Source organism: Artibeus jamaicensis, unplaced genomic scaffold (assembly GCF_021234435.1).
Source record: "Artibeus jamaicensis isolate MK-2021 breed Jamaican fruit bat unplaced genomic scaffold, CSHL_Jam_final contig_391, whole genome shotgun sequence".
Lineage (NCBI taxonomy): Eukaryota > Metazoa > Chordata > Mammalia > Chiroptera > Phyllostomidae > Artibeus > Artibeus jamaicensis.
In genome coordinates, this window is record NW_026521814.1 from 10,358,364 (window position 1) to 10,377,863 (window position 19,500).

Consider the following 19,500-nt stretch of genomic DNA (forward strand, 5'->3'; position numbering starts at 1 on the left):
AGACAGATACTTTAATCCTACGGTCACCGTGGGATATCCTTCATTCAGAACAAAAGAAACTGCTAAATGTCACTTAGAGGTTAGTGAAAGTAAAAATGTAAATTTTTTGTCATCCAAATTTACAGTAACCTTGAATTTTCTCTCCCCTAGTTAAGATCCACTGCAGGATAAAGTTGCCCCAGGAGTCAACACCTCAGTGGAGGCCTCACCCCAAGTCCTGAAGGCAGGAGCCTTAGGCCACCCACGCAGAGCTCAGCATAGCCTCTGGGCAGGGAAGTTCTTCCAGCTAGTCCTGGGAATTTGGGGGCAGGGAAGAAGGGTCCCTGAGCTTCCAGGGTACCACTTTAAACCACTTATCCTTTACTGTTGAGGGGCTTCTCCGCCTCAGAACATCTGAAAACCAAGTTTTAAAATGCTGACACCAGTGTGACTTCTCCCACAAGCTCTCTTTTTCACCTGGGCACAGATCCCTGGGTGCTCTGGGCTAAGGCGGAGGTTCAGCTTTTTCATCTGCAGAAAGAAAACACCCATCTCATAGGATTATTAGGAGGAGTAAATGAGATAATAGCGGTGAGCTGTTGGTTGTACACCACTCTCGAAGTTTGTGCTATTACGATTTTTGAAGGCCTAGAACAATTTATGCAGCTCTGTTTCCCAAGTATCTGGTGGCCTGCGTTATAAGCGCTCTATAAACACTTGTGGAATGAATTAAGTCTGCATTTACACGTGGGCTTGGGTCTACAAAAACACGCTGCTGAAGGCGACTAGGACCGGCGCCTCAGCAACACTCCTTTGCTAACAGGTAGTAAACGCTTTTCTGGCTCTGTGCCGAATGGCAACCACAGTTTACGTGCTTATTTCCCGGAGGACCCCCAGGATGGCACTGCTAGTCCCAGAGCTCGTTTGCTTGCCTCTCACGCCGCTGCTTCCGGACCAGTTTAGGGGCGGCGGGAGCGGCCGGGGGTGGACCCAGGAGGACAGCGCCCCGAGGTGCCGCAGCCAGGCCCGCGGGGAAGGTGCGGACTGCAGGCCGCGGCTGGCGCGCTAGGAGGGGCCAGAGTGGTGGGGAGGGGCGGGGCCGGCGTCCTCGTCACTTGATAAAACGCCTGCGAGTCTCAAGAGAACAACGGGCTCATTCAGCGCTGGGGAGCTGCCGGCGAAGGGGAGCGGCTAGGCAGAGAACGCGACTTGTCCTCATCCCGGGGGTGGGGCCGGACGCAGTGGCGAGAGGAGACGGAGGCAGCCGCGGTAGCTGCAGCCTCGAACCCGGCCCTGAGCGCCAGGCGGCCGCCGCACCTCGCAGCTCCCCGCTCCCTTCCCCGTGCGCCGGCCCTCCCATGGCGGCCGCGGGGCAGCTGTGGCTGCTCTACCTGTCCGCGTGTCTCCTGTGCCGGCTCGGCGGCGCCTTCAACTTGGACACCCGCGAGGACAATGTGATCCGGAAAACTGGGGACCCCGGGAGCCTCTTCGGCTTCTCGCTGGCCATGCACTGGCAGCTGCAGCCCGAGGAGAAGCGGCTGTGAGTTCCCCGACTTTTCCCACCCCCACCCGGGCGCTGGCCCTCCAGTTCCCGCCGGTCGGCCCTGCCCTGCCCCTGGGCTGCTGGCCCGGGACTCCACTGGTCCGCGCGCTGGACCCTGGCCCCGCCTGGCGCGGCGCCTTCCCACGTTCAGCCCGGGCAGGGGGCGAACCTGAGGGCCGACCCCTGCAGACCGCCGCCTCTGTGCCAGGCGGGACTGTCGGTCTTGGGAGAGTTTACTTTTTTATTATTTTTTTTTAGCAAAGTACTTTGCGGCAGTCCTTCCCTCCCGGGCATGTTTGTTAGGAACCCGGCAGGTGGCACGCTTCGCTGAACTTCACGTGTGTGTTTGGGGCGGGGGTGACGTGGGCTCCAGGGTCTCTGTACTGCTGCTGTGGGGTTACTGGGAGTGTTGCTCTAGGAAGATCCAGGCCTTTTCCAAACCCACGAAACACTCCGTCACCCCGCAGACTCGCGCTCCCCGAAGAAGTTGTAGTCACTTTTCCCCATGTCTTGCGTGGCTCTCCCCACAGGGCGGGCGCTCCTGTGCAAGATACTTTTAACACCTCCTTCCTTGAAAAACTAAAAAGATGGAACTAAGCACCTGTTCGCAGGACTAGATCAGCAGAGAAAACAAACCCCTCTGGTGTGCCTGGCCCCCGCCCCTGGCCCACAGCTCAAAGCGCTCAACACCCGCTATCCTCTGGGCCCCCTGCATTGGTCAGGCCCAGCCTAGGGGTGAAAGCGACATGTCCGATCTGGACTGGTGCTTTGCAAGCCACGTTTGGAAGTGACGCCCTACCCCCCCCCCCAAAGCATAGCGTGGCTGTCTCCAGGAGAAAGTGGAGACCAGCACTCTTTGCTTTTCTTTCTTAGATAGTGTTTGGTTCCCACATAATGAAATTATTTAGGTTGAGGAGGGGTGTTGGGGAGCTTAGTCGACTTAATCGCAGTGGGGCTGCATTCTTGATCTGTCCTACCGAAAAATAAACTCACCAAAGTGTCCCCCCCCCCCCCAGGCCTTTAGTTGAATTGAGGTTCTTCCAGGACCAACAGAGCGAAGAAAGCAAAGTGCAGCCAGTCATAAGAGGACTTTGTGTTTATGAGAGGTGAATGGGATTTTAGAGCTGGAGATAAACCCCATTGATTTCAGCAATTAAGAACTTTAGAGTAGGTGAATATTGTGGGCTCCTGAATGTTAGAATTTTTAAAAAAATAACACCTGCTAGTTAAGCAAAGGAATTAGTTGGGGGTGGGGAGGCTGCTGGCGGGTGGTCTGCTGGCTTGGCCAGCTGCTTGTATTCTGCTTTGAAAAGAATTGTTAATCTGTAAATCTGAAATAAAAGGTCGTTTCTGTTAATGGATGACAGTTAGTGTCTCTGAATACTTAGCAGTGCCTAGATGTGCATCTACTCATGTAGAGAATCTGAACTTGTGAGTGCAGAAATGAGTGGGCCAGCAGAGGGAATACACTCTTGGCATTCTCTGTGCACCAGATGCCCACTGGAGCTGATGGCTTCCTCGAAGTACTTGTTCAAGCAAACATTGTGAGAGGGTAGTACTGGGGCAAGAACTACCCCTTGGGATGGAGATGTGCAAAATGTGGTTTTAGCCAGGAATCTCCTGGCTAATATTAGCGGCATGTTTGCTAAAACTTGTTACTATTGGTGGACTTCTCTGCTATTAAAGCTTCTGCAAGTCCTCCCAAGGGTAAGAATAAGCCTGTGTTGGGGGTTGCCTTCTAGAATTGCTGTTCTTGGGGGTTGACAGAAGGACCCACCAGACCTTCAGATATGGAGAGGCCCACTCTGAGGGGACTGGATCTTTCCGTAGAGCTTAGAGGATGGTAGTAGACTCTAGGGGCCTGTGGTTTATGTGAAATGCCCACTCCCCACACCCCTTCACTTGGTAAAGTGTTCTAACTTTAGGACCAGCCTTGTCCTACTGGAATAATAAGGACACACGGCACACAGGTCATACCTATATTTGTTGTTGTCTTTGTCACCCAGGATGTGGGTGTAAATAGCAGCCAGTAAGGTGTGGACCCCACTGATCCAGGTTCCTAAACTCTGCACTCGCTGGAGACCTTGAGCTCAAATTCTCAGCCACTTAGTAGCTGTTGTTTTACTTTGAACCTTAGTTTCTTTATCTGTAAAATGTAGATATTACTGTTCAATTGCATGAGGATAAGAAATAACATGCAAAGTACTTAATTCCTGATTGACCTGGGTGCTTGCTGATTGAATGGTAGCTGTTAATAGTGATAAACTTAGGAGCAGTAATTAAATTCCTACTGTGTGCCAGCTACTGTACGGATGTTAAACATTTTGTGATCTAAGAGTGCCAAAAAGTAAAGCCAAAGGTTACTGTAGTTTGGGTAATTGATGTTTTAAACTCTTGGTCACATTTATGAAACCTATTTTCAAAATAGTTTACCGTATTTTGCTGTGTAGAATGCACACTTTTTTTGCCCAAATTTTTGAGGGAAAAATAAGGATGCATATTATATATACATGGGTAGTAAGTACCTCTATATAAATTATACATTCTTTTATTTATACTAGGTGTTTAAAATGTAACTCTAGAAAGCAATCATGGTATCTGTATGTTCAAAAATAAATAATAAAATTCATTTATAATAAAAAAACAAGTATCAGATGTAAATAAATAAATGAATTAAAATGAAATATTTTTTCCCTGAAAGTTTGGGCCAAAAACATGGGGTGCATTATACATAGGAACACATTATGCCCAGCAAAATATAACTTTAATCTACCTTATTTAGATTTACCACAAAAGAAAATTCAGTGAACAAGGGACTTTCCGTTAGAAGTAAAATAGCAGAGATACGTGGGAATATCAGATGAATGCACTATTCTAGAAACCACCATAGATTTTTCTGGGTTAAATTTTTGACACTGCTTTAAGTATTTAATAATATCTTAAACTCTAGTTAAACTTTTATAGTAGAATAATACTCTGAGAGTCTTAAAACATTGTGTGTACCTAAAACTTTCAGGACTATGAAACTGAACTAGAGACTATAAAACTTCACTCAGGTTTGTAGGCTGTGTATCAAAGAAATCTCAGACTCCAGAAGATTCTGAGTTGGGTGGCTGAGTTCCTGAGGTCAGGGTCTGAACAGCTTGGACTCTTTCGTTTCTCTTAGGTAGTTAAGGTTGAGTCACACAGCGCCACGCCCCACCCCCGGGCCCCTCCAGGTAGAAAGTATGGGATGACATCTGTGGGTATACCCATCCCGTGAATCATCACTCTTAGCTGTTCTGGGAAGTGATGGCTTTAGGTATGGCCGTAGGGCAGAATCTAAACTGGGAGAGCTGTAAGTAATATTCTCGTGGAATAATTCTGGATTTATCTCAGTGTGGGCAGGGGGGTTACTTTTTGATCACCAGTATCTTCTGGGCTCCTCAGGCCCACTGTGCGACTCTTCTGACCCTGTGGGATTCTTGATTTTTCTCAGCATTGTAATGCTCCCACTTTAAAAATCATGTGTACTGAACTCTAGAGATCATCTAGTCCAACTGGTTCTCTTTGTCGATGAAGAGGCTGAAGCTAAAAGTTAAATGCCTAAAGTCTCACAACTGCTTAAGCAGAATCTTAAGACTCTGGATTTGAGCTTGATAGTTCTGATTTGTGTTTATACCATCTCTAAAAGGAAAATTCAGAAATGGCCTTCAGACCTAGAGAAATTGGCCAGCATGTGAGTTTTGGAAATGCACTATGTTATGTTGATTCATTAAATTGCTTCCCACATAGGTCAAGGCTATCTATTTAAATATCTGTGCTTGGACTTTCTTCCTCTTGGCCCTTATTTCAACTGGCCTTGAATCACCTTCTTCATCCCTCCTCCGTTGCCTGTCACTATACCCCCGTCTTTGATAAAAGCCTATTGAGCAGTGACTGCAGCTAGCCCGGGACCAGAGCTGTCTTCAGGAAGCGCACCTGAGCACTCGCTTCCTTTAACTCATTCAGAGTGCCATGTGGCCCAGGGCCATTGAGGGACTGTGCTCAGTCACTTAGAATCCTGGGAGTGGACGAAGAGCCAAAATGGGCAGGGGAACTTAGAGATCTTAGGACTCTGCAAGGAAGCAGAAACAAACAACTTTAATTTTTACACGAAAAATTTAAGTGATGACTTAGGGTTGAGAAAAAAGGTCAGAGTACTCACATGGTATGAATAATTTACTGAGAAAATCAGGTTACATGCTCAAATAACATTCTCCATTATTGTAAAGAAGCCATTACTGTTTTCAGCTTCGTAAATCTCTATTTTAGTACAACAATAATATTGATTTAAGTTTTTGTGACCAGATTGTGCTGGAACTATGGCATATGGTACCCTTAGGACATTGGCTCAACTTCCAGGTCAGCCCGTGTTAAAAAACATAATCCTATCTCAAGAAGCAGTGTACATTTCTCTTTGAAAGTCCTTGTAGCCCAACGTACACTCACTTTCTTCTTTGAATGTCTGTAGCAATTAGTATCATGTGTCTGACATTTCTAATGGTTTTCTGTTTAACTGTTCTCTACCATTTTTTGAGGACGATCCAATCTGTCCCAACTGTGTTATAGGTTATTTGAAGGCAGGGGTCTTCTGTCATTTCTTTGCCTGATGGCACCTAATGTATGCCTTGCAAATACTGTGGAGTTGTATCATACACTCAATTTAACTTGTGAAATCAACTCTTCCAGCCAGGGTAGAAAGAAAGAAATGCTTTTATTTGGGTGCTGCTGGCCCCAGGGAAAGGGAAGCTACAGCCATAATGTAAAGAGACACCCAAGATGTTAATTCTTGGCTTGTGAGTTTTCAAGGGCTCGGTCCGAGCTAAGGGACTTATTTTCTTGAGTGGTTGTTAATTATACTTGACTTTTGCCTTGAAGGCAGACTTAGGAACTTAACCCCGGAAATACAGGCTGCTGTGCCCTGCAGAGGGACTCAGAATTTGTTGGTTTTTAAAATGAGACTAGATAGAAAAGGATGTCTATGGAATAGACCCTGAAAGCCGTTGACAGGTGTGTGGGTGTCAAATGGGAGTAAGCATGTGAGGGCAGTTGTGAATCATGACCAAAGCTTTAGTTAAGGACAGTGAAGGAACCTTGGGTATGTCTGTGTAACCCACTGGGCATAATGGTGGGGAAGCTGCCGACCCCTCCAGCGGGAGCTGTAGAGTGGTGGTCTGGGTGGACCACGTGTAAGAACACAGTTCCTGCAGCCTCTTGGGGAGGTGGTCAAGATTTTGCTCTGCAGTAGCGGGCCCCGGGGCAGGGCCAGCCCTACTGCTTGTCTTACTCTTCTGTGTTTGGCTACAGTTTTAGAATCAGACATGGCTGGTCATCGGGGCAAAAAGTACAGTTCTAGGGTCAGCTCAGATCTGTTGCAGTAGATGCGATCAGGTTCCATCAATGTGGTCCAAGATTCTGTTCTTAAAGTTTCCAGGTTTGACCTAAGGGAATGATCCTCTTTTTTTTTCTCTTTTTTTTTTTTTTTAAATACAGAAGGCAGCATAATGTAGTGGTTAAAAGTGGACTCTAGACCTGGAGTCTAGACCCCAGCTATAGTGTAAAGGTAGTTAGGGTCAAATCCTGCTCTGCCATGTACGAGCTGTGACATGGTGCAGGATTCCTTCAGTTTTGTTCCCAATTCCAGTGTGTGAGGGTTTCCCTACATACCACCAAACATTTCCAGACACTAGCTGGATGTTCTACAATTTAACTAAATTCTGACACCCTGCCTGGAGATAGCATCAGAGCCCACAGGTTAAGGGCTCATTCCTACAAGTCCACCTTTCCCCCACTTGAGCTACCAGTGGTAAGTCCAGGTTATGTGATGGACCAGCTACTGATTGGAGGTTACCACGCCCTCTCTCCTTGGGTTCAATTAATTTGCTCAACTGGCTCATGGAACGCAGGAAAACATTTTACTTACTAGATTACCAGTTGGCCAGTGGAGGAGAAGCAGCACAGGACAAGGAATGGGGCAGGTGCACAGAGCTTCCACATCATCTGAGCACGCTGCTCTCCCCAAATCTCCATGTGTTTACCAACCTGGAAGTTCTCCAAACGCCATCCTTTTGGGTTTTTGTGGAGGCTTCTTTGCACAGGCATCTTTGATTAAATCATTGACTATTGGTGTTTGAATTCAACCTCTAGCCCTTCTCCCCTCCCCGGAGGTCGGGGTGTGGGGCAGGAAGTTCCAACCCTCTAAGGAAGTGTTTTGCTCTCCTGGCAACCAGCCCCGCCTCTTAGATGCTTTCCTAAAGTCAACTCATTAACATAACAAAAGGCCATTTTTAATCACTTAGGAAATTCCAAGGTTTTAGGGGTCCTATCACAGGCATAAACACCAAATATATATTTATTATAAATCATAATCCCGTATATTCTTATACGTCAATACCTAACTTCTCTGGGCCTCTCTTTCCTCAGCTATAAATGGATAATTGTACCTTTAACCAGACCTGGCCTAGAGTAAGCACTGTTTGTGGAGTGTGGGAACTAAGGCTGTAGGGGGTGAAGTGCTTGTAATTCCACATCCTCCATGTTTCCTGGTCTGTGTGCTGTGCAGATTCTCAACCTTTAGCAGATGTTTGTTTAACTGGCACTTAAAGTTGTGAACCTTGATCTCTAGAAACTAAATTAAGAGGCTTCTTGTTAATTAGGCCCAAACGGGGATGGGTGGATCAGCTCTTCACCCGTGCTGGTCCCTGTGGGCCCAGCGGTCACCTGATCTGTTCTTTCTTTTCTGTTTGGATAATCAGGACGACCCTAACCCATTTTACCTATTCCGAGCTGAGCCTGAGTGCAGAGTGACATTTTCACAGGCCACAGTGCAGCAGCAGACCCTTCACATTTTACACACACACACACACACACACACACCCTGGATTGCAGTGTTGCATGCTGTTGTCACTTCATCTATTCCCAAAAAATTGCCAAAAAGACTTTAGAAAACTTTTAAGTGCCTAAAACCAATGACATGGGGAGGACTGTTCCGAATTAGGGGGAGTGGGGAAAGAGCGACCGAAGCAACTGTGGCAGGCAGATGCAGGAGCCGTGGAACCGGGGATGCCTGCTCGCCTGTTTATTTGCCGATTGGCTAGGTCCATTCCGCTTGTCATACGATCCAATGATTACTTTTTTTGGAATGCCATTTCAGATACAGTATAAGAAAAACCTCTTAGAGAAGTAGGCTTTCTAAGCCTGGGGGTAGAGAAATGAAAATAAACTTCAGAATAATTTGAAAGGGGCAGCTAGTTAGTGATGGAACGAATACACGTAGCCCAGGGTACTTGCTACCTGTGTACCCAGGGCCTGTGCTTGCTTCGAGTGCTGATACCAGTGTTACTGCTGTGCCCTTGCTTTGGAGAGGACATTCCCTGGCGCTGGGGTTGTTTGAACTGTGTGTGTGATACAAGTGACAACAAACATTTCAGACCCAGAGGGCAGGAAGCTGCCAAAGCGTGAGTCTCCCAGCCGGTTGACCATCTTCTCCTGGCAGAGTCAGAATCCCGCTCTTCAGAACATACAGCCATTGTGCAGTGCTCCCGGTCTCGTCCAACAAAGCAGCTAGAGGAAGTAACGTCAGCTGGAGGCAGGACCCTCGCTGAAGCGTGGCGGGGCCCCGGGTGCGGCGGAGCGGTTGGCCCCTCGTGTGGGCGGCCCATTCGGCAGCCCTGGGAATTTGAAGGTTCGCTCTTCCTGCTGGGGTGGCCTGGGGAAGGCCGAAGGAGAGCCTGCTGAGCTAAATGCCGTGAAGCTCAAGGAAAGATTTAGGGAACCAGCTGGAGAAGTGTTTTAAGGCTCAGAACATGGTAAAAAGCCATTTCAGGTGCTGCCTTAGATCAGCCAGTTTAGAGGAAAAGTACTTTCTAAGCCTCGAGTTGTATTTCAGAAGTGCCATGTCAGCTATAGAGATTAACCGAGAAGGGTTATGAGAGCGTGGAGAGGCACCCTGGGGACCCCTCACTCGGGGACCTCAGGGGGTGAGTGCTGACCCTCAGTGAACCCCCAAACTTAGCAGCATCACCAGCCAGAAGCCATCCCAGAAGGTTTTTTGTTATTAGAGAATAAGAAATTGGTCTTCCGTAAGGTCATTTATTTTTCTCTGTGTGCATATGTATAAATGTATATTTTATATTTCAACCTAAAGGAAATAGGATTTTTATTCTCACTGGAATATGAGGAACAAGTAGAAACTTGGAGGAAACTGTGCTCTGGACCTGCGAGAGAAACCATAACCAGCTTTTGGGGCTTTTCCTATAGAAGTTGTTAGTTCAACAGGTATTTGTTGAACATTTACTATGTATTAGGTACCGTTCTATGCTGGAGATACAGTAGCAAACAAAATAGGTAGAATCCATGTTTAATTTCTGGTGGGTGAGACAGACAAAATAAATAGGGTGGCAGTAAGTTATACAGAGGAAAATAAAGTGGAGAAAGGGAGTAGGGAGAGGAACTGGGTGGGAAGTGATTGGCAATAAGTCCGCCAGGGAAGACCGCACCGAAAAGGTGGGGGTGCGAGTTGTGTCGGTATGGGGCGGGGAAGAACATTCCTGGCGGCAAAAATAGCAATTGCAAAGGCCCTGAGGCAGAACTATGTCAGGTATGTTCAGGAACATAAAGGAGGCCAGTAGTCTCCAGGGAGGCAAGTCGTATAGGGCCTTAGGGTAGTTGAAAGACTTTGCCTTTTACTCTTGAATGAGAGGTGGGAAGCCACTGGAGTGTTGAGAAGAGTATGACATGTTCTGACTTAGATCTCAAGTAGATTTCTCTAGCTGCTAGATTGTGACAAATAGACTGTACGAGGGCAAGTGTAGATGCAGTGATATTAGTTAGGAGGCTTCTGTCACAATAGATGAGATGATGATGGTTTGGCCCAAGTGATGGCAGGGAAGATAGAGAGGAGGGGTTGGATTCTGGGCATGTGTTGTGGGTAGAGTCAGCAGGGTTTTCTGTGGCCTAGATATTAAGAGAGAAAGTAGAGAAGGACGTCTGCAGTGTTTGTGACTGGAGTAGCCCGAAGGATGATGCTGTGAGTGAGATAAGGGTCAGGGAGCACCCAAGAGGAATAGATTCCGGAGTGCAACCAGGAGTTTGACGTCTGGACACTCAGCTGGAGTTGCCAAGTAGGCAGTTGAATCAGAGCCTGAAGCTCAGGTGAAAAGGTTGGGATTGGAGATACAAACAGCGGAGCCATTGGCTTCCAGGTCCTATGTGGAGCGCGGGGCTGAACAATGGGCGGGATGCCAAGGGCGTGAGGGAGGGAGCTGTGGGCGCTCCCACGCGGAGGTGAGGGAGCTGAGGGGAACCAGCTGAGAGGAGTGGCCGCTGAGGCAGGAGAACTGGGAGGTGTGCTCTCCTGGAAGTGCTTTAGCACTGGTGACCCCTCAGCTGCCTCCCATGGCCCTGCGAACTGGAGCCTGCATCAGCACTGTGGGGGCCGTCGGTGGCCCTCCCAGAGCACTGGCCGCGGAGGACTGGCAGCAAGGCCCCTTGAAGTGGGTTGGTGAGAGGATGGAAGAGGGGTTGGAGGACAAAGCACAGGGACTCTGAGTTTTGCTGAGGAGAACAAGCGCTAAGGGGGAACTGGAGTTGAGGGGAAATTTCATCTTGTTTTTTGAAAGATGGGAGGATGTTGCAGTGAGCTGGTTGGTTGGTGCGGACTCGGTGGAGAAGAAAAAGTGGATGCGGGAGAGTGGGGAGCTGGTGTGCTCTCCTCCCGCAGGTGGAGGGTGGGCCCAGTTACCAGGTCCCAGGGGCACCGATGCGGGCAGGTGGGAGGCTGAGGTTTGTCCCTGGTTGCTTACAATTCCTCAGTGAGTAACAACAGATTGTCATTTCTGAGCTACTCAGTACTTGTGTTGAAGTTTGCCTTGTAGAACTCCGTTCTAGAATTAGAGGGATGTGGGGACTGTCCCATCTCCTTCACATTCTGTGGATTTGGCTTTGGGCAAGTGACTTGTCCTGTCAATCAAATGGAGCCGCCAGCAGCACCTTGGGGTGGGGGGGGGTTAAATGTGAGTACGCAGCGCAGAGCCCCACACGTCCCATGGACATCATCCGCTGTCCTGGGTGCCTTAACGTAAACTATAATTCCCTCATCCTGGGGGCAGTTTTTGTAGTTATCTGGTCTTTACAGCCTGGGGGACAGCAGCCCTTTGGGGGTCATGTGAAGGGTGTGGCTGCCCCGTGGGCGGGGCCACTACCAGAGCTGGGCAGGTCACAGGCCGATGGGCACTGGAACTCTACCTTGAAGGGAGGGAGGGGAAATGTGGGACTTGGAGGAAGCAAGAGAAAATGGCAACACGTCAGAACCCTCCCAAGGATCTCCAGTTCCTTAAGTTATACTGGTGCTACCCCGAACCCTAACTTTTTATTTTGTTAAATTCCTACAAGGCTCATTTTAGGCGTTGAACGAACGTTTCCCATGTGGGCGTGTGTGCGGTTCCAGAACCTGGTACTGTCTTGCATGGCACAGGGTCCATGTGTCCTCCGGGCCCGGTGGAAGTGCACTAGGGGCGGGGAGCGGCTCCAGGGCCCTGTCTCCGGCCCCTGCCAGCCTGGTCGGTTGGGGTTGTGATCCTCGCCCACACATCCCATGGCTCACCTCGTGCACTGAGTAAAGATGACCCATGGGCTCTGAAGCGCATCCATTTCCAGTCTCTTCTTTCACAGGAAGTGCAGTGCTGGTTGAAGAGGTGGCCTGAGGCAAATCTGAATCCGAAAGGGAATGGGGTGTCTCCGAGGTTATGCAAGAGGATGAATAATCAGGACTTTAGCATCTGTTGCCTGGGGTGTGCCACAAATTAAATATTGAATATCATCAAGAGGTGGCATGCTGGCAGGTTATTTTTTTTAATTATCTCATTACAGTGCAGAATGAAATGTGTACATTTTTAATACAAAACAGGAGGCTTTTAAGACATTTCAAGCTTGGTGGTTGCTTTGGGTGACCCACCCTCCCCGCCCCCACTGGTCATACACATTCACCTTCTGTGCTTTTGTGAAAATCGTTGAGAAGCACTGAGCAGCCAACCTTTCCTCCGTAGAGGGACAGCTGAAACCCACAAAAGTCAAGTGACAGCTAGGTTGGGGCGACGTGGGCGCCAAAACCCAGCTGCCTGCTCACCCAGTGCACCTCAGGCCGTGCCACCCACGGGCACCTCTTGATGGAGGAGCCTATTCTTGGGATCAAACCTGTGCGGTATAATCTTGCTCTTAATAGAACAGCATCCTACATTTTTCACTGTCTCCGCACGTAATGGCCAACCGTAGTGATAGCAGGTACACACCCACTGTTGCCCTTTCACCCCTGGTAATTGGGGCACGTCAAAGGCCCGACACGCTTTTCCAGCTGGGGCTCAGAATTCTCCGGGTCAGCACTAGTTCGCCCCTGCTGATGTGTGGGAGTTTGCACGGAGGGGACACCTGTTTGCCCTTGTGGCCTGGCCAAGCCCCCCGCCTCGGGAAGGCACTCGAGAAATGTCTGCCTGATGGATGACATCCCTGTTGGCTTGTAAGCCTCTTGAGACCAAGGGTGGAAACTTCTCCAGTTCTGGTTGAAACCTAATGGACAGAAAGGGGCACAGGCTAGCATTTGTTGAGCTCTTTGAGTTGATAAAATTCTCCAACTGCAGTGAAGACTCTTAGAGAACAGGAAGTGGTATGAGAATTTTTTTAGAATGGTCCTTTATACCCTGGTGGTGGTGGTTCTCTTCCCCCTCCCACTGTGGTAACACACACATAGCAAAAACCTTGTGCACTTCTAAATGTACTCACATGGCTGCGAATACCCTGGCACTTCTTACACTTGCTCCAAAGTGCCCAGAGACAAGCACTGTAATGCAGAAATTTAAAATTCCATTTCATGGAGGCCCTGGCTGAATAGCTCAGTTGGTTAAGAGCAAGGTTGTGGGTTGGATCCCAGGTCAGGGCACATGCAAGAATCAACCAGTGAATGCCTCCGTCAGTGGAACAACAGATTGATGTCTCTCTCCCCACTCCCCCCTCCTTCTTCCGTCCTTCCTGTCCCTGAAATTGATCAATAAAAAATAAATAAAATTTAATCTCATGGCTCAGTATGTGTTTCCCAGCTTGGTGAAGGACTGTTCCCGGGTCCCTGGCCCTCTGCTCCCCTCCAGGAACCAGAGTACTCCGAGTCCGCACGTAACGTTGTCCATAGACCCTTGGAGGTGTGGGCAAACAGCCTGTTATGAAACCAGTTTTACAACAGGCCACTTGGTGGAGACAAGAGTTAAGTCCCTATGGCATTATAACAAAATGACATGATTTGAGGACCTGCTGTCATTTGTCTTAAATTTTTAACTGGTTCAAGAGAAAACTGCAGCAGATAAAAGGCCTGGTCGTATTCGTTTATTTCTTATGACTTGCTACTCTTCTGACCTATTTCTTATGACTTGCTACTCTTCTGACCTAACTCTTCGCTGCTCCTAAACGACACAGCGAACCCAGTGGCACAGGGAGTTCAGGTTGAGGCTAAACAACATTTTGCTACGACATTTATGGGTCGAAGTTCAAAAGGAAGCTTCCTTTAGAGCCACCTTCCTTTAATCTGTCACCTAGGAGCCTCTTTTTCTTCCTCTGTTCCTTGCCTCTTTGGTTTTCTAATGACTGTATTGCTCAGGTCCTGTTGAGTTTAGCTTAATACTCTCTTCTTTCTTAAGTTTTCATTATGAAATTTGTAATGCGCTATTTGGGAGCTGTCCAAAAAAGAACGCTTCCTGACCAGTCTGAACTGTGGGCCTTGTGAAGGCAGAAGTTGGGGCTGATGTATCTGTTGGCTATTTTGCCCAGAGCTTTCACGTTGAGCTTAACATGCATCATTTCCTCAAAGATGAAACTAAAATGTGCTGTAAAACCTAAACCGCATGCATGCTCAGGCCAGTGGTGTCTCCATCAGCACAGCAGTGGTGGGAGTGTTCTAGTGGCACTGGCCAGTGATGCTTTTGTGGGTTTCTTTCCAGCCACCTGCAGAAGTCAGGACAGACCCGAGGAAATGACCTGGAGTCATGAATCGGTGGCCTCGGATTTGTTTTGGGTCACGCAGCCAACGTGACAGACCTGCACTGCATTGCCCTTCCCCTTGTGTCTTTCTAGTTTCCCATTTGAATGCCCTTCCTCCACCTCGACTGCCCACCCCCACGCCATGGTCTGTTTTTATAAATGTTACCAGAAGCTTCAGTAGATCCATTTAAGTCCCACCAAACCCATCGGAAACTCTTTTCTCATCACAGAGAGCTGCCATCCCGAGTTCCCGAGTCCAGCGTTTCTCAGTGAGGAAAGGGCCTGCGTCTGCCTTTGACTGACCACCAGTCCTAGAGCAGGTGTGCGTGCCCACGTGCATCCCCACGGGCTCTGTTCCCGGTTCCCCTGTGGCACTCATGTTTTAGATTAGAGGAAGGGTGAGGTCAAGTGCCTGACTCAGCCGTGACTCAGTCCAGCTCCTTCCTGGAACAGGTGGCTGCTGCGGGGGGTTTGGGCAGTGCGCACAGCGTCCTGGACGAGGCATTGGAACCCCGCAGCAGTGTGTGAAGGGCACTGACCGGACTTCAGCTCTGCAGTCTGCGATGCCTCTGAACTGGACAGATTCAGTCCCTTCTGAAGGAGGGTGGGAGGGGCAAGCACTTTGTATTGCTGGTTCGCCAGGACCGGGGTGTTCCCCTGCACACTGTTGTGCCTTGGACCTTCACAGTGAAGGGGAGAGCTCTTCTCCGTGATGTCATTGCATTTTAACTTGTACCTGACGTGACTTCGGTGGAAAGCTGGTCTACTTCTTCAGCATGGACTTCCTTTCTTCACTATTTTTCAACCTCTGCCCTCCACTTGTGCTTTACTGCAATGCCCCGACGGCCAGCACAGTGCACAGACGCTCTGGGTTTATCCACGTGTTTATTGGCGTGTTGTCGTGCCTCTGGAACAGGCTGTAAAAATCAGTCCTTGACTCTGCCTGCCTGCAACTGCCTGCGTAAAGACAGCATGTTCGAGCTTGTCTCGTGCAGTCAGGAGGTTTCCTTCATGACTTCTGGGCACTGTTTTAACCTCCATGACGAGCTCTGTCATTTTCTCTGCAACACTTTCAGTGACCCATTGTCCACTGACTGATGTCACTTTAAAAATGACACTTTTTTGATTTGGTGATAGAGTCACATGGTACAGATATAAAAACTCCAAAAAGGTGTGGAGTGAAAATCACCCTCCCACCGCTGGTCTCCAGTCACCCTGTTCTTCCTGGAGGCGACCGTTGTTTTCCCAGTTTGGTGTGACTCCGCACAGGTGCCCACACACGCGTAGGCAAACCCATACGCCCGCGTTTCTCCCACGTGTGGTCGAGTGCCGCTCACATCCTCCTGCACTTTGCCTTTTCTTCCCTTGGCACGTTTTAGTGCTTGTTTGATGTTGCACGTAAAGGGCTCCCTTACTGTTTTGAATGTCCGCATGGTGTTCAGTTTTAAGAATGAGTCACGAGTTATTTAACGAGCGTGGATATTCAGGTGGCTGCTCATCCCCTGCTGTTCAAGGTGGTGCTGCAGTGAAGGGCTTTGCACCTCCCCCCTCCCTGCGAGCACAGGACCCACTCCCAGTGCAGCGGGTGTCCGGCGTGCTTGTAACGGTTTGTCCGGGCTGATTCGCGAGGAGTGGCGGCTGTTCCTCCTGGCTTCCCATCACAAACTCTGTCCTACTGTCTGATGTCACAGGATACTCTACGGATGGGGGGGCTGGAGTCTTTCCAGCAACTGGAGTTGACAGTTTTGCATCCCAGCTGTTGCATGGCTGACGGCTCAGCGTGTGCGCCTCACCTGCACCTACGCTCTTTAAAGCGCACTTGTTGAAATTAGAACGGCTTGCTGGAATGTGTGTCTACCGAACACTAATCACGGCATGTGTGGTGCTTAAGCACCACGTTAGTGCTTACAAGGTCGTCTGACAGTGTCCCATTTGACCTTCACGACACGGTGTGAGAAAATTTAGGCAGAGCCATCCGCAGAAGCCATGCATGTGACACCCCACTGTGCAGTGGCGCAGCTGGCACTGGCACCCACCGAGTCTTCTCGTAACGCCCTCGGCATTTGGTCATGGTGTTGGCTTGCGGTCTGTTACGTCGCAGGTAAGGAGACGGCACTATCTGGAGATAGTCCTGCTACAAACACGTGCACGATCATCCTGCCAGTGACAGGTGCAGGATGTCAGCGGGTGGATGCCAGTGAAGCAGGGCTAGTGGCTAAAACTGTTGACATAGCCCTGCTTGGTAAATAGCGTCCCCTCAGTCTCCCTGAGACGGCGTCCCTGGACACTGCCCCGGCCAGTCTTCCCTGAGGACACGCCCCTCTTCCCACATTTCCTTCCACGGCCCAGCCTCTAGCATGGAAACGTCCGACACACCCGGGGCCTCTGGGTGCAGCTCCGGTGCTGCACTGCCATCTGTGTTGGTTCGTTGCTTCCTAGGCTGCACTGGTTGCTGAATATTTAAAATATCATCTTTAAATGTAGGAGAGCAGTAGTAAACAGTGCAAATGTTTAGTGATGTAACTTGTGTAAATATTCATATAGGTACACTTTTCAAATTGTATTTTTTTGTATCCTATTTCTCAATCCTTTTTTTTAAACAAGAAAGATCTTGTTTTCATTTTCCTGCCCTGTGAAAGTCAAGGCTGAGGCTGGTCTGCAGCATCAGGACCCAGAACCCCTCCTCCACGTTCCTGCCCCTTGGGTAGCCTGGACCTTGTAATCCATAATGCCACATCTGCATTCGTGGGGGATATGCGGGGGACGAAAGGGACAAAGAGGAGTGGAGCCAAAGGCTCCTGTGTACCATCTTTTAAAGAAGATCCTGGAAGCAGCCAAGTGACACTCTGTCATCCATCAGGAGTGAGTCCTGTGGCAGGTCCGGCGGGACAGGGAGGCTGGCATCTTCATTCACGGGCCCTCACGTCCCGCAGAAACTCGTTCTCGCTGCAGGAGCGGAGAGCCGGCGTTGGGCAGCGGCCAGCCGTCTCTGGCACAGCTGCTGAGCCTGTTGTTTCAATTATCTTGTTTAGAAAGTAAACCATTAATTTCCTGTTGAAAACATTGAAAAATTTGTATTTCTCAAGTTACTGGAATGGCAAAATGGATGTGGTGACTTACTAGGTGAACACCTTTTGTCTTGCTGATTTTTTTTTAGTAAATATTTCACTAAAAAATGATGGAAATTCAAAAGTCACTTTTATAAATGAGTTATTTAATAACAGCCTTTAAAATGTCATTAAAAAACACTAATGTTGATGCTTGGTACACTTGGCATATAAAAGCATGCTAGGTAACAACATGCTTGAATTTAAAATTATTAAATGTGGTGGTAGATGATAAACTAGAAATTTACTAAGCACCTGGCGTGTCAAACACTGCGTGAAGGTCAGAGGATGGGAGCGTGGGCTCGAGGTCCAGTTCTTACAAGTTCTTGGACTCAGTTCCTTGAAAGGGTAGTTCACCGGGAGGGCAGATATAATTCGACATGGGGAAAGTCAGGTATCTGACAACTCGGAAGCACAGGAAGTGCCCAGATGTCACATTTGATAAGGTCTGGCAGCTGCTTTGTAAAACTGAAAGAACAGGGTTGCTTAGAGACTTTCATTTTTCCTTTTCTTACTGTAGTAGATAAATGCATTTTTATTATAGCTGGGTGATGTCTTACTGGTATGAATTGCTCGGTCAGCCCTTTTCAGCTAATAATCTTGTTCTTAAGATGAGTGGGCTATATATTATGCCTATACTTTATAAGTTTGTGTGGAATTGAAGAACAGTCTTGGCCATTTTAAATGTAGGCCAGTGTCTGTTGTAATTTTACCTTGTGGGGTGCTATTGGTATATGTTCCTGGAGATTATTTAGGGTCCTTATTGTTGGGAAATTAGATGCAAGTGTTGAATCAAGGTAGCACCAAAAATTGATGCCAGGGCTAGAATTTCTTCCCCACTCCATTCTCCTGATCTGACCACCCTTGCTGGTGTTTCATTTACCTGGTTGAAATTGATGCTGTGACTTCACATCTATTTTTTCCCCTGGTAGATGGTAGAGATTTCTGAAGTGGAGGAGTTGAACACTGTGGATATTAAACCATGTTCTGCTTTGGGTATTCCTTTATTGTGTGAGCTCCCTTGTTCTTGGTCAGAGACACACCTATAGTAAAATGTACCAAGTCAGGTAAGAACTGGAACCCTCAGGCCCCAGCGGCACAGGAGTTTTGGAGTCACTGGAGACTGGATTTCGTTCTAGCATGTTTCTCCAGAGAGACAGGAAGAAAGTTTTCTTGTGAAATTTTAGAAAGGGTAGGACTAAATTTACTGGGTTTTGATACAGATGAAGGCCACGAGTATTCTTTGGGCCCCTGTGGCATGGATTGCGAAGCACTTCATAGTAGTACTAGTTTATAACCAAGTACATTCTTGTAAAATGCTCTTTTTTGAAAAGATGGGTAGATCAAAGCGCTTTAGCGATGTTTTTCTCCAGTCAAACAGAAAGGAGACTGTGGGTTTTGTGGTTTTAGGGCAAGATCAGAAAATGTGAGGCACAGCTCCTACTTTATCATTTACCATCTGTGTGACCTTGGGCACGTTTCTCGTCCTCTCTGAACCCGCACCCACGTTTGTGAAATGATGGTGCTGGTGCCCACTTCCCAATAAACCTGCAGCGGGGTGCCTGTCACGCGGGAGGCGACAGCTGCCCGTGCATTGCTAACAGTAATGGGCTGTTCGCCCTAATTTGCAGGCATGGTCTGTATTTTTCATTATGTGATTTCTTGGAAGGTTGTTAGAAATCTAGTCTTTGGAATGTGAGATTATAGTTCACAGAGGAAAGGGAGCCTCAGCCTTTTAATCAAATTTCTGTGTAAATGCGAAAACTCAAGGCTAAGGGGTGAACATATTTGTCCCACTGTGAACTGTAGCTCGTGCTTGCCCCACTGGAC

General features: G+C 48.4%; 1 protein-coding gene across 2 annotated transcripts in view; it reads left to right on the forward strand.

Moving 5' to 3' along the window:
* Positions 1 to 1,107: 1,107 nt before the first annotated feature.
* ITGA6 (integrin subunit alpha 6) overlaps positions 1,108 to 19,500 on the forward strand; it is a 68,547-nt gene continuing 50,154 nt past the window's right edge. For both annotated transcript variants that reach the window (XM_037151275.2, XM_037151276.2), the window contains exon 1: positions 1,108 to 1,519. In XM_037151275.2, coding sequence (XP_037007170.2) covers positions 1,338 to 1,519 — 182 coding nt within the window. In that variant the 5' untranslated portion in view covers positions 1,108 to 1,337. The remainder of the gene's footprint in view (positions 1,520 to 19,500) is intronic.